The sequence below is a fragment of the Boleophthalmus pectinirostris genome, unplaced genomic scaffold, assembly GCF_026225935.1.
Source record: "Boleophthalmus pectinirostris isolate CB_2022bp ecotype Guang Dong unplaced genomic scaffold, ASM2622593v1 HiC_scaffold_10, whole genome shotgun sequence".
NCBI classification, from domain to species: Eukaryota; Metazoa; Chordata; class Actinopteri; order Gobiiformes; family Gobiidae; genus Boleophthalmus; species Boleophthalmus pectinirostris.
Window position 1 is genome coordinate 14,954,773 of NW_026570971.1, and position 13,953 is coordinate 14,968,725.

A 13,953-nucleotide genomic window follows, 5' to 3' on the forward strand; every position below is an offset into this window, starting at 1 on the left:
AGGGTAAGGGGCTCATAGTAGCTTGGTTACAAGCTCGCTCAGGTGTGGGCAGATTAAAAAACAGTCAAGTCTTCCAGGCCCCATGGGTGAGTCCTTGGACATGAGATGTGGGTGCAGGATACAGATGAGGATGAGGCAGGTGAGAGCTGGGACAGGTGATGTGTGGTGTTTGAGGGCTTTGAAGATTTCACATAAACAATGTCGACTCTGCAGTCATCAGCTGATCTCACAGTATCCTTTGCTGAATTTTGCATATAGAGAGCAAATTTACTATAGGTTGTTGTTCTGCATGGCAGGGTGCTGTATATTAAAATGTATGTTCATCAGGATTATTTTACTAGTTTTCACCAATAAGTAAAGTGACTAAGGTCCCTAGAACAGCACAGAGACAGCTCTGTGTATGATACACACGCCTGTGGGCACTGAGGCCAGAACATTGTCAGATCCATGCATCATTGGTAAGAAAATCCTAGTGCCCTCCTCCTCTGTATTGGAGCCCCCCTCGTTTGGCTCTTAGACCTGAAAAGATCCTTTTGTCCCCTCTGCACACACACACATACCTGGCAGGCACAGAGCTACCTGTGCAGTGTGTGAGGCTCATGCGGGCTACTCGGCCTGTTTATTTGCACACATTAGGAACCTTCCTGCTGTTGATTTAGAGCCTGTGCCACTTCAGTCTCCTCCAAATGAAAGGGCGTGTGGTGACGCTGTATGTTTGCCCTCAGCAGCTGTTGAGCAGGGCCAGACTGTGCCTCTGCCTTTGTGCCCAGCTCCACAAGGCACCCCCAGTGCAGCCAGAGACACACAGCTCTGGAAGTCCTGTCTGAAGCTGGGGATTGTGGCCTTATTAAAAGTCCAGAGTGAATTTCCGTGTTGGATTGAGCAGGGAGTGTCACATCCCCAAGGTGACCCTGAGAGCTACTGCCACTGCTGCTGCTGTGCATGGGATCAATAGATTAACAGGCGGCTTTGTGTTCACCTGTTTGTTAATTTGTGAATATGCATATATCCAGAGCCAAGAAACAGCCAGCAGTGATGAGAATCACACAAAAACATGGCACTATTCAGATCACACTGAGGCGATAGGTATGATGGAGGTGGAGGAGAGGATTGACGCCTGGTGGACCTTTGCACTGGTCAATCAGCATTGATTTTAATTTTGGTAAAGCCAGATGTGTTTGCAGTAAATGTTAACATTTCTATGTTTTTGCTTCACCATTCTCATAACTTGGCAATATACACATGTGTTTGGTAAAAGAAACTGGCTTGTCATGAAATATTGGTATAGGTAAGGTCCTATGGTCCATGCGCTGATATTCGGGGAGTTTAGGTGTGCTTCTTTAGACAACACTGTTTGCGGAGGTCTGCTGAGGACAGACAGGCTCCAGATGGAATCCTGTATTGAGAGAGTGATGGTTCTAAGAGTGGGGCCACTGGGAGTGTCCTCACATGGGGCCCTCAAACTGAGGCCCTCCGTTTCAGACCTCCAATCTCCGCAGTAATCAGCGCGTAATGCGCACTGCGACTGGTTCAGATTAGGCTCAGGAAATCCTTGGTGCTCTCTGCTCAAAACAGTTTAGGCTGACATGAGCCTGGGCGCATGGTTGGGGCGCGGATCTCCTTCGCACTGTCCTCACAGAATTGTGGTTGTTTGAGATATTTGCTTTTATGGTTTGTTCCATTTAGGTTCGTAGTTTTGTTTTGTTTTGAATTAATTAAAAATTTCCCTGCGATTTTCAACCCTTGTCTCCCAGTATTTTGTGTCGCTCTTTATCCCCAAAACTTTTACTCGCAAGCCGTTCTTATAAGGACGTTACCACAGGACGGGATGGAGGTCCAAATGTGAACTTTAACTCATGTGTTCGCATAATTTGGTCACATTTTGTAGAAATTACACAGACACAAATTTAGACTTTTGGTTTTATTGGAAACTAACCATGAATTTAAAGGAAAAAACGTAGTTTCCTTCTCAGAATTGATAAAGTTCTTTAACAAAAAATCATAAATAAGCAAAGGGGTGCTATACCCCAAGTGTTTCGTTGAAAAAAAGTGTTGGATGACCTTTTCAAGCGCGTAAAGTTCTGTTTTTATAGCCGAATTTAACGACAGACAGTCCATCTATAGGTTAAAGTAGCTACAATATTGAATCATACATACTCATATCTGATACACTTCTCAGTCCACTGCTCGCAACTCCGTGCGTCCTTTAAGAACCTAGATCCACAAGACTTGAGGTTAGAGGTCCCAACAAAGAGTCCTGTAGCTGGTGCGCGTGTCCGTGCATGCCGTGCACCGGCGGAGGCGCGCCCAGGCCGGAGAGAGGATACGCAGAGGCGGTCTGATGGGACATGTTTCCCTGCAGAAGTAGCGCCGAATTCGGCTCCGGACTTTGCGGTGGCGAGAACTCGTCCTCCGAGCTGGACATGAGCGACTTGCCTCCGTCCAGAGGCGACAGTTGGTTCTGCTTGTTCCCGCCCGCACCGTTGTTCTCGCTGTTTTCTCTGGAAACAAAAAAATCCAATTTAAAACAGGCGCGTTTTATGTAAGCTGCTTCACTTTACAGTCTTACATTGCTTACTAATTGTTAAAAAAAACCCGTGATGAATGAACATGACCCAACAACAAGCTACAAGTAATAATGTAGCAGAATATTTCAGCTGAATAGTCGCGTTCATTGTTGATTTCATTTAGGTTAGGCCTACAGTTTTTCTTTAATTGTTTAGGTCTATTTATTTATCTACTATTTATGTGATAATAATAAAAGCGATGAAATCCAATTTCTCGGTGTGTTATGTTTGGACGTTTTAGCCTAAATAGTAAATCCAAATATTTAGGCCTTTTTTCTGAGAGATCCTATAGGCTCCTGCATAGCTCGCGCGCATGAGCAATAGGTTAAAGGTCAGCTCATTAAACTATTATAATTTTTCATTTTGATTTATTTTTATTGAATGTTATAGCCTACTCAATACGTTGTGGTTGTCAAAAATAAATAGATAAAAAAAAGAACCACTTTCATTTTTCTATTAATTTACATTACAGATTCATTATGTAGCCTTATGTTTAGAATAATTACTGGTGACTGAGAGCCTGCTGTTAGGGTATTTGTTCTATTCTAATATTTCAATAGGCTAAGAGGACACTGCTTTTCATTGCCCATGGTAGACTATGTAAACACATGGAAATCCGTGCCTGAACTTATATCGCGCACTATGTGCGTGCGCCCTCAGCCGTACCTCTCTTTGGCCTCCGCAGCCCGGTCCCGCTGTCGCCGGTTCTTGAACCAGTTGCTGACTTGCGTGGTGGTGAGCCCCGTAGCTTCGGCAAGCTCGCGCTTCTCTCGGGGAGACGGGTACGGGTTGTGCGTGTACCACTCCCTCAGCACTCCCCGAGATTTCTCTTTGAAGCAGTAGCTTGTCTCTTCTCCGTCCCAGATGGTCCGAGGCAGCGGGAATTTCCTACGCACGCGGTATTTGCCCACTGCTCCCAGCGGTCGCCCGCGCAGCTTCTCCGCCTCCACGTAGTGCGCTTTAAGCCAGAGCTGCTGTAGTTTGGGGTGATTGTGCGGGGAGAACTGATGACTCTCCAGGATCTTGTAAAGCTCACGGAAGTTGCCCCGGTGGAAGGCGACCACGGCTTTGGCTTTGAGCACCGACTCATTTTTGTGGAGATGGTCACAGGCCGGCAGAGACCACAGAAAGCGGCCGAGGCGCTCTAGGTTGCCTCCCTGTTGCAGTACTTCACACACACACGCGACTTGCTCCTGCGTAAAACCGAAGGACGGCAGAATAGACATTTTGAGGTCCTATTTTGTCTCACAATCGGTGTCCGGTCCTGGCGCGTCAGGGTCCGCCGCCTGTGGGCCCTTGTGCTGCGCGACAGATCGCGGATGTTGATTGTTGGGACAATTTGTTCCTGTTGCAGATATGTCAGACTTGAAGCCGTTGTGCAGTCGGTGATTGGTTCTCCGTTCTGCCCACTACCCCGTTCCGCAGAGCGCAAGACTGACTTGTGCAGCTCCGTTTCCTCCCCAGAGGCAGTGCGTCAGGGGCTGAAATAGGAGCGCTCTCCCCTCCGCCACCAGCCAACATCCACCCCCAGCGCACAGTGAAAAAACTGCTATGAAAGATACACTTATCAATTAAAGCAGGCTCTTGAAAACATGTGAAAATCATACGATGCTCGTCGCTGTTATATGGGAATATTGGAAATATTCTCAGCCCATATTGGCTCTAAATAGCCTAAATGGAAAGACATAAAATGCTTTACATTTATAGGACAATGATCCTTTCCCTTTGGTGTTCTGTTAAGGCCATAGGCATTTCTATGAACAAATGAAAATGAAAATCATCAGTATCATCGGTTTTATAGCTTCTACCATGCTGTTACACACTTTATTTATTCAGTTACATGGTTATTTTTTCTTTTCTTTTCTTTTCTTTTTTTTTTTTTTTTTTAACTTTTTACAAAATGCGTTTGGGTTTCTGAGGTTACTGTCTTCACAAAATCCTTCAAATCAGTAAGGAATCATTTTGGCAAAACCAGTTCACATCACTGCTAAAAACAAACTTTCAGAATGTGTGGGCCAGGAGAGGCAGCATGTGCCACTTCTTGTAGCCGGTTTGTCGTTTGTCATCCAAAGCATGGATAAAGTAAACTGCGTTTTGTGAGGACACTGATGTGGGAGGCTACTGCGTAAACCACAGCCTCAGTGAGGATGATTGTTATTTGATTTGATGTTGAGTCTGTGTTGATGTTACATTTATTACTAAGCTAATTGTAGTCACTTAAGAGTCTCTCTATCGGACTTGATTTCCATAGCTTAAGGTTGGCCTATTCCTATGAGTATATAAAGTTAGTTTAATTGGATGTCTAGGCTTCTTTTTCCTGTTGGCTACTTGCACATAAACCAGCCTATGGGCCCACACCCCACATGTTCCACGATAGTCCATGTCTCAAGGTAGACCGATGTTGGGTTAACCGGGTGCAAAAACGCCTTTCCAGGGTTCCCGGGTTATTTGTGACTGCGTTTTACGAGTTTGAAACCTGCGTAACCTACAGTAGGCCTAAAGTGCCATATGCGTGGTGATACGGCGGGCCTGTGACGCCCAGACCTTAATTAACGCCAGGCCTGGTGGCCTCGCGTGTTCATTACTAGGACGTTTATTTTACGAGGTGACATAATTCAATCAATTTACAAAACCCGCTATTCAGGGCGCACACACAGAGAGAAACCATGCACGGCAAAAAACAAACAAACAAACAAACAAACAAAAACAGCATCGTTTGTCGCATGATTTCTAGCTCTTTGTCTCCTCAGAAGGATGGGAGGTCACGTGTTTACTCTTCGCGTGTAGGTCTATGCCTATTTCAGGGATTAGATGGGCACCGCGCTGGCTCCAGGGCTGCAGCGGGGTCGGAAACCCGAAACCGCTCCATTAGTAAATGAGTTGTGCGCGACAGTGGTGCTCCATGGAGCAGTTGTTGGTTTTAAGGGACAGATCACGTTTCTTTATCTCTACCAAAGTGAAACCAGAGTCCGCTCCGCGCTCTGTGCTGAGGAGCGCGATTTGACCTATACAAAAATGAAGGACCTTTTAGAAACATGTTGGCTATAGAGACTCAGTCGTGAAAATTAGCAGCCAATACCTTTCTCTGCTAATTTTGTTTCCATTTGTTTATATCTAATTATTCTTAATGATAGCCTATATTTATTTTTAAAATAAGGCCATTAATTATGGTGATTACGTTAGACCTAGAAATTGTTCATTAACTTAGTTTAATTCATCAACTGCTATTTTGGCAATTTGCCAGTGTGTTTATCTTTTTATATATTATTATTATTATTATTTAAATTAATCCATGAAATGACAAATTGTGTTCTATGAGTGAGTCTGCATTCTTCAAAGCCTACAATGGGTAAAGTAAAAATCCTGCTGTGAGCGAGTGTGGCAGAGCGGGTCTGTCCCTGTGCTCCGGGTCTTTGAGAAAAGGCCGCTCTGAGAATGAGCTGTTCACTGCGCACCTCTCGGGTTTCGCTAATATCTGTAGCACATTGCGGGCGGCGCGCCTCCTCCTTTAACCCCAGCAGCCCCAGGGTAGCGGGAAGATTATTTCAACATGTGGACTCTCCTCTGCCCAAGTTGCGTTGCTCAGCTGTCACAAAGCAGCAATATTAATTTATAGGTGAGCCCATTGTCCTTTTCAGCCACATCATCCTGAAGATTTACGGGTGGAATGCACTCGAGGACCACATGTTGTCCACACTTAGAATGGGTATGGATACAGCAATTTTACAAGAATCCGTTGATGATAAAAAAAATAAAATAGTGGTCATAAAAAAGCAATAGGCGACCAGTGGCCAGCTCAGACGAACCCATGCTGTATGCAGGCCTATGCAGTTATTGTAATTAATAATTAATAGTTAGCCTAATATTAAGGAGCCTATTAGTATGCCTAGTCTGTGTCAGAAAGTAGTTAGGCCATATTGTTTCAGATGGTCCCGCAGAAATTCGAATCCTTGCGCGCACCTCCGGTCCGAGCGCGCGTAACGTGCCCGGTCCTTTAAACGTCAAACGCCGCTCATTGAAATGTGAATATGACGCTTCTGCAGTCCACAGAGAAACCGTCTCAATCAGGTTGTGTGTCTGTGTGATTGTCAGCTGTTTTGAGCGCTTGTACGGGACCCTGGCCCATATGTTCTAGATTAAAAGTGAGCTTTTATTGGCTGAGGTGAGAGGCAGTGAAGAAACGCAGCTTTCTCTAAACACAACACAACTGTTGACATGAGTGAGTTCAATGAAATTGGAGCTGCAATTATCAGCTTAACAGAGTTTCCTGTCATAAGTGCACCGGGGCCGGGCCTTCAGTCACTGATGTTCCCTTCTAACTTCAGCCAGGTCGCTTCTCAGAACACGCCCACACTCAGGACAGATGTTACGAAATGATTTGTGTTCTGGGGCCGAGAGAAATAAACCACCAGTCCTGAACCCACTCAGACCTGCATCGTGAGCAAACAGAAAGGGGGCGCCAGCACAATGCTCTAATGGCTCCAAGGTACCGTTTGTGACAGATGAATGACAGTGTTACTGTTTGATGAGCATGTTAATAATTCTTATCATCATGATCAACATCAGGAGCAGCAACAACAAAAATCATTTTGTTTAAGTGCTTCTTAATGATCATAGACTGCTGAACACAAACATGAATGGACATGAATTCTTAATGAACACCTCGTGCTTTTGTCTATTGACCTTTGTCTATATAGGTAATTGCACAAATTTACAAATATAGTCAGTATTCAGAAAGAAACTATTACTAAGAATATGTGCTGTTGTAGCAGCAGTGCCCAGTCACGAGTCCTGCCCTTTGACCTCTCATTAATGGCACTGACGCTCCACACTCAGGTTACATGTGGCCTGCAGTCCACTGCACTGCATTAAATGTCAGCTTTGAAACCATGCAAAGGAGCACAGATCATGTCTTTAAGAAGGCCACACTTCTGAGATAGTTCAGATAAGATAAACCTTTATTTGTCCCACAATGGGGAAATTCCTTACCTTTTCTATTTTGGAATGGAGTTTAACTTTGTAATTAAAAGTATATTTATTTCACATATAGTCTATGTGACTATATGAGCCGGCATTTTGCCTGGAGGAAACAGTGAAGTCAGTAACTCTTTGTTCTCTTAGAAATGAACTCCAGTTTCTCTTTAGGTGTAGTACAAAGGTTCGGGTTATGTCTGCCCCCTCCCCGTGAGAGCCACACACTACAGGCTCCTGATGCCAATGGGATATTGTTCTGGGCTCCAACAAAGCTGTTTTCACCCTCTTCAATATTACAGGAGGAGTCACATGATACCTGACAATCAGCTAATCCACTGCCCATAGCGAGCAGGTCACCTGTGCACAGGTAACTCTATCCAACCCCCTCCTCTGTTCCCGCTAAGTCGCTCCCATTCCTCCTCCTGCACGGTGAGCACAGACAAACAGCCACTGTTTATTTAGGGCATCAGAGCGACACACACAGGCCTGTCTGTCTTTAATCCACACTTTGCTCTCTCTAGGCTGGTCTGAGCTACAGGCACTTACATACTGCATATGCATCGTCTTTCATGGGCTCGAGTTTGTACAATGTTTTGGAGGGGGATGTGACTGACAGCTTATCCGCATGTTCTTAATGAAATCTAAGAGAAATAGGGAGTGCGGCCTTCACGGGGAAAACCCGATGGGCTGGACCCCCCACCCAAAAGAGCTGTACCTCTGGAAATCTCGTTTCTGTTTATTTGAATTACAGTGGCTGGACGAGAGAAGGAAGGCTAATGAAGTCCAGGTTGCAAGGCATGTGTAACCCATCACAGCCATCCACCACTCACCCACTTCTACAGTCTATTTCACACAAAATGTTATCAAATGATTTCAATCAAAAATACATCTTCTAAACACTTCTATCATTGTACAGATTACCTTTATAATTGTATTTTTTTTTTTTATAAATATAAAGTTTTATTGCAGTGTGGAGGATTAGAAAAATACATTCACATAATTTTAGTTAACAAACATAACAGTTTAAGTAATTTCCAAACTAAATGACTTAAGTGTTCTGTCTGTCTTGTTTTGTGAGGTTAAAGCTTGACTCCTGACTTCCTGAAGAGGCGGAGTATGACATTCACAATATTCACAACGCCAAAGTCAAAGGCACAAACATACTTTATAATATATTCTGACCACTGCCATGTGTTTAGTGCAAATGCCAAGAAACCGAAAGGCACATAATTTCTTATTTCAAACCCCCTTTTGCTCTTTTGGGAATAAAACTTGTGTGAAGATTCCAAATGACCTTTTTGGTGTGACGCAGATGATGCATTTAGTTTGAAGGAACATGACAGTCACATGACCTAAGGCATTCTAGCACCTGCTCCTACACATCACATCCACTCAACAGGAAGAAACAGGTGTCGTCTATAAAAATGTACATTTAACCGTGGCTCGGACACAGAGGCAGGCTTTTTCCACTGTAGTAGCAAACAACTTCAATGTTTGAATTTAATATGTCACTGCATTTTCATTTAACTAAAATGCTAAGGTCCACACTCAAGGCTTGTCTTTGTATAGAGTGCATTGTAACTGTCAAATGATAACAACATTTGCAAATAATTTAACATTCATAAAATAAGAATGAGAAAGAAAAAAATCAATTGACACGCACACACACTCACACAAATATAGAGCTGGGTGGGCAATGTCTGTGAGGTCAAAGGTCAGCCATGTCCTGCTCCATCTGCACAGTCTGGAGTTTGGCCAGCTCCTTCCCCTCCACAGATTCCCCGCACATGACCCGCACCATTTCACTCACGGCCCCTGAGTCCTCCGACTTACTGTCAGACAAGTTCATGTAATTGCCTGAGCTGATCAGATGTGTGGCCCTGACCTCGGGGCCCCCCAGGTACTCCGCAGACTGAAGGTGGTCGCTGTGGGCCGTCAAAGGCGTGCTCACAGTCAGAGTAGTGTAGACTTCAGGCTCAGAGCTGGAGCTTACCACTGCGGCCTCTGAGGTAGAGATGGGCCCCTGACTGTGGGCCCCCTGGTCTGGGCCGGGGCCACTGTAGCTGATGTGCGTGCCGTGCTCGAGCTGGAGGGTGGGGTGGTATGAGGAGAACACGTTGCTGTCCAGAGGCTCCTTCTTGATGGAGCCATGAGAGCTGGGGCCCATGCTGTAAAGAACTGTGCCGTGGTGGAGGGACGCCAGGGTCATCTCAGCACTGGAAGAAGACACTGACACATTGTTCAGAGGAAGAGAGGCTGTGGACAGAAGAAGCTCAGCGTTACCACAGGAGCCATTTGAAAAGGAATCATCAGTGACCGCTCACATTCACTCTATTCCTTATTAAAATCAATAAATGGCTGCTGGTAATAAAGATGTGGGTGGCTTTGGACCAAGAAAAAGACGATAAAATGCTTGTGGTAAACAAGATAATGACATAATGTTAGATCGTTTTAGATGAGTTTGTGTTGGATTTGCTTTAACATTCACAAAAAACTCACTTGATTGGCAATTACACAGAACTTTACATTCCATTTTGAGTCCCTGTCTGACTCCTGGCCTGACCTGCCTGTCCTTCTGAATACTGATGTAATAAGCCTACTGGACAAGTGCAGTCTGTACTATATCAGCAACGCCATAATGGCAGCGGTTAATGCCGGATGGCCTGATTTTCTGAAACTGCTGGGAACATGGGGAGCAGTGATGATGAGTGATGCTGACTTCAGAACGACTCATTTTTCTCTGGAGGGTTCAAAGAGCACCTCTGTGTGTGGGGCCTGGTTGGGACAGACCAGCACAGAGCAGAAGGACTGGGAGTGAATCTACCTGGTGCTTTAACATTAAAAAGAACAACTCTTTTGTGAGATTCCAGGTTTCTTTTGTTCCTGCAGAGCTCACAGGCCTCCCTCAGAGGAGCTCTCCCTGTCTAACATTAAAGAGTGCCACATTGGTATTACATACTAGCCCAGCACAGACTTTTTTATCTTATCTGAGACATTAAGAAAATAGTTTAGCCATGCCGTATACCACCAACACAGAAATCCTGTTGGCGAATCAAACCCCATTCAGCTGAATGGAAGGATAATAATCAAACATGGCTAGGGCTGTCCTGTTTTGATAAATTTACATATGACTTTGTAACCTTGTAGAGTCAAATATGAGTGTGAAAAGCCTGGTCTTAGGAGTAAGTAGGTGTTGGTCAGGTGTACCTTGAGCCACAGTGGAGGAGGAGGACAGTTGTAGCGGAGAGAGACCCACGTCACTGCTAAGGAGAGGGCTGCTGTCATTCTCTGTTACTGCACTGGGCACCGGCACCAGGCTGTATGCCCCCAGAGAGAGTGCGGAGGGGCCGTTTTGAGAGCCCATGTTGTGAATGCTCTCCAGCTTTACTTCAGTTCCATTCACACAGCCTGTGTATGTGCCATATTGCAGAGCAGGCTCCTCAGCTTTGTCTTGGCCTGTCTGCATGTGCATGTCCATTCCAGAGCTTCCCAGCAGCACCCCCCCAGAGGGTCGCAGAGGGCTGAAGGGCAAAGGTTGAATGCCCAGGCTAAGTCCATTGAACAGTATATTTCCTGGTGAATGCAGGTATGAGGAACCATTGTGGAAGGAGTTGTTGCTGCTAACCAAACTTCCATTATATAGAGGTCCACTGGTCGAACCGGGTGAGGCCTTGATGTCCCCAATCTGCTGGATTACCATCCCAGTGTCCAAGCCTCCCGTCTGGAGAGGCAGGGTTCCATGTGTTATCACTCCATCTGAGGAGTTGGACAGCGGTCTTGGAGACAGCTCCTCCTGACCCTTACTGGACTCATCCTCAGTACTGTGGTTCCCATCTGACTCACTGTGAAGAGGAGACAATAAGTGCTTTACAAACAGCAATTAAGTTTATTTTCATTTGTTATTCTAATGTAATAAACTGCATATCTGCGAGCCATGCAGAGTAAGATTTACGTTTGTTCCCATATCTATAGCGGCCTTTATTGCGTGTTATGAATGCCCCACCCCCTTACCCCATGTGAAGAAGGCCCCTGACACCAACACTCAAACAACATCAAGCGTGGAACCATTTGGCGCTATAAATTCAGCTGTGACAAAATGCCAAGACGGGTGGCTCGACCAGACATATGGACATAGAGATTCTAGTGGAGTCTTCCTCGGAGTTAAATCTCTTAAAATAGTTTGAATAATGTTCGAAGTGAAATCAAAGTGCCAAGCGCGTGTGTGAAACACACAGGGTCACCGACGCCACCAGGTGCGCACGCTTTGTTCTCTTCTGAGGGCATGATGAAAGTGTGTTTGAGCCCTGGATTATGAAAGCCTAACTTTTGATTTGAGGACGACATTGTTAATAATGTGTTTTACGGAACACCTAAAATGAAAATGAATAGCAAAGTCGATTGTATCCTCATTTGTGTCAGAGGTTATAAGGCAGTAGTAATTTTGTTGCCTATAGGTTTCCGTGCCCCCAGCACCTACACTCTTGAAACCGGATCTGAAGGGCAACAGCCTCATATTTCAAAACATTAAAGGCGTGCTCCGAACTATTTACGACTATACGCCTACTTTTATTCTTTATTTCTTTATTGGAGATAAACAAAGAATAGGATTTATCCTACTTTGTAAATACCGATTGAACGCTAATGGGCGCGCGCGACTGAAACGCGTAAAGCGAGTGAGTGCCCATAGACCACAAAGCAGCTTCATTTACGCAGTCATTCAGAACGTTATTAATTCACAATTTTCGCACAGCAAATAAATTATAGTGGAAGTTTGGGGAGTGCCCTCACCTTTTGGACTGCGCCTCGGAAGGGTTTCTGTCCCGTTGTCTCCTGTTTTTAAACCAGTTGCTGACTTGGGTCAAGGAGAGTCCTGTGATCTTGGCCAGGTTTCTCTTCTCGGCCGGAGACGGATATCTGTTTTGATTGTATAGATCCTTGAGCGCATTTCGGGAACGTTCCTTGAAGCAGTACACGGTCTCCTCTCCGTCCCAAATAGTCCTGGGGAGAGGGTATTTCCTTCGGATCCGATATTTGTCTACGGCGCCCAGGGGTCTCCCCCGCGCTTTCTCGGCCTCGGTGTAGCGGGCCTTGTACCACAGATCCTGCAGGAAGGTGTGGTTGGTGGCGCTGAAGCTATGATTCTCCAAGATACTATAGAGCTCCTGGTAGCGCGCCTGGTGGAACGCGACTAGGGCTTGGGCTTTGAGGATGCTCTCATTGCCGTGAAGCAAGTCGCTCTGCGGTAATGACCAAAGGAACCGGGCCAGTCTCTCCACGTTGCCCCCCTGCTGCAGTGCCTCACAAACACATGCCACTTGCTCCGGGGAAAAGGCCAGAGAGGACGCGGCGCTCACCAGCAGCTCTGCCCGCACCGCGTCCGCGTTGGGAGTAGCGCGCTCCATGGACAACTCCGCCGCGTCCAGCGCCTCAAGCCTGATGCACTTTTCCGCCTCTTTCACATTTTCTCTCTTGATGTCTGTTGCTCTTGTGACTACTCCGGCAGAAGAGGAAGACATTTTTTTGTTGAACCCTCTGTGTAAAAGTCACTCCTCCCAGCTCTCTCAGGTTACCTCCTCGCCATGCGAATGTGATCAGATATCTGACAGCAGCTGTAAGCAGATACTCGCTGCCTGTTCCACCCAACGTGACTTTTCCTCTGCGGGACTGAGCCGCGCGGAGACTCACTGGGGTCTATCTGCGGGACACACACGATTGGCCGGCCAGGGCCCGTGTGGGAGGAGCGAGCGCCATCCAGACCAGCGCTGTTTAGCTCTGGGTTGTCACTCATGACTCAGGTCTAACCCGCAGTTCACCTGTTCGAGGTGCGGGCTGGAAACTTGAGGGAATGGGATATCCTTGTACCTCAGACGAATGCCGAATGAATATGGCATCCGTAAAGTTACACACTGGGACATTAGATTATAGAGTTAACACTGACTTTGGTTTATTGGTAACTTGGAGAATCTTTTGACACCTTTTTAAATTGTATAATAAAAGTCACTGCTATTAGGCTGAAATTTCATCTCTTGTGCCAACTTCACCGAACTTGAAATTGCTATCTAGGCTTTTTTATTTTATTTTATTTTTTTTTTTTTTATGCCTAATTTGTATTTTTGCTTGTACATGTGCACATAATATGATCATGCTCAATAAACTAAACTAAACCAATCCAAACCAAAGCTTAGGGCACTGTCTATCAAGCTGATTGTGTGTTAATAATTGGTACAACTGAATTACCGATCGTCTAGACTGATTAACCATAATACGATGACTCTGGGTGGCATGTAAATACCGTAATGAGCCAAATCAGTGCAATATATATCTATTTTTGTGATGAGTTCAATTAGATTAAAATAATTCTCCTAAAATAAGATAATTTGTGTGAAGTGAAAGAGATGCGCGCTCAAACTGG

General features: G+C 45.4%; 2 protein-coding genes across 2 annotated transcripts; both read right to left on the reverse strand.

Annotated features, from left to right (window-relative positions):
* Positions 1-1,992: 1,992 nt before the first annotated feature.
* Positions 1,993-3,974, reverse strand: six1a (SIX homeobox 1a). The gene is made up of 2 exons (XM_020919606.2): positions 3,234-3,974; positions 1,993-2,501 (listed from the first exon to the last, which is right to left on the reverse strand). Exons 1-2 carry the CDS (start codon positions 3,791-3,793, stop codon positions 2,207-2,209), a joined length of 855 nt encoding a protein of 284 aa, XP_020775265.1. The 5' UTR covers positions 3,794-3,974; the 3' UTR covers positions 1,993-2,206.
* A 3,958-nt stretch (positions 3,975-7,932) lies between these two features.
* six4a (SIX homeobox 4a) lies at positions 7,933-13,190 on the reverse strand. The gene is made up of 3 exons (XM_020919414.2): positions 12,330-13,190; positions 10,749-11,383; positions 7,933-9,797 (listed from the first exon to the last, which is right to left on the reverse strand). Exons 1-3 carry the CDS (start codon positions 13,055-13,057, stop codon positions 9,250-9,252), a joined length of 1,911 nt encoding a protein of 636 aa, XP_020775073.2. The 5' UTR covers positions 13,058-13,190; the 3' UTR covers positions 7,933-9,249.
* Positions 13,191-13,953: the final 763 nt, after the last annotated feature.

Coding starts and splice junctions, on each gene's coding strand:
- six1a (XM_020919606.2), bottom strand. CDS start 3,793: ATGTCTATTCTGCCGTCCTTCGGTTTTACGCAGGAGCAAGTCGCGTGT. Junction 2,502..3,233: donor GCTGCGGAGGCCAAAGAGAG/GTACGGCTGAGG, acceptor TTTTGTTTCCAG/AGAAAACAGCGAGAACAACG.
- six4a (XM_020919414.2), bottom strand. CDS start 13,057: ATGTCTTCCTCTTCTGCCGGAGTAGTCACAAGAGCAACAGACATCAAG. Junction 11,384..12,329: donor TCCGAGGCGCAGTCCAAAAG/GTGAGGGCACTC, acceptor TCCTCTTCACAG/TGAGTCAGATGGGAACCACA. Junction 9,798..10,748: donor CTCCTCCACTGTGGCTCAAG/GTACACCTGACC, acceptor TTCTGTCCACAG/CCTCTCTTCCTCTGAACAAT.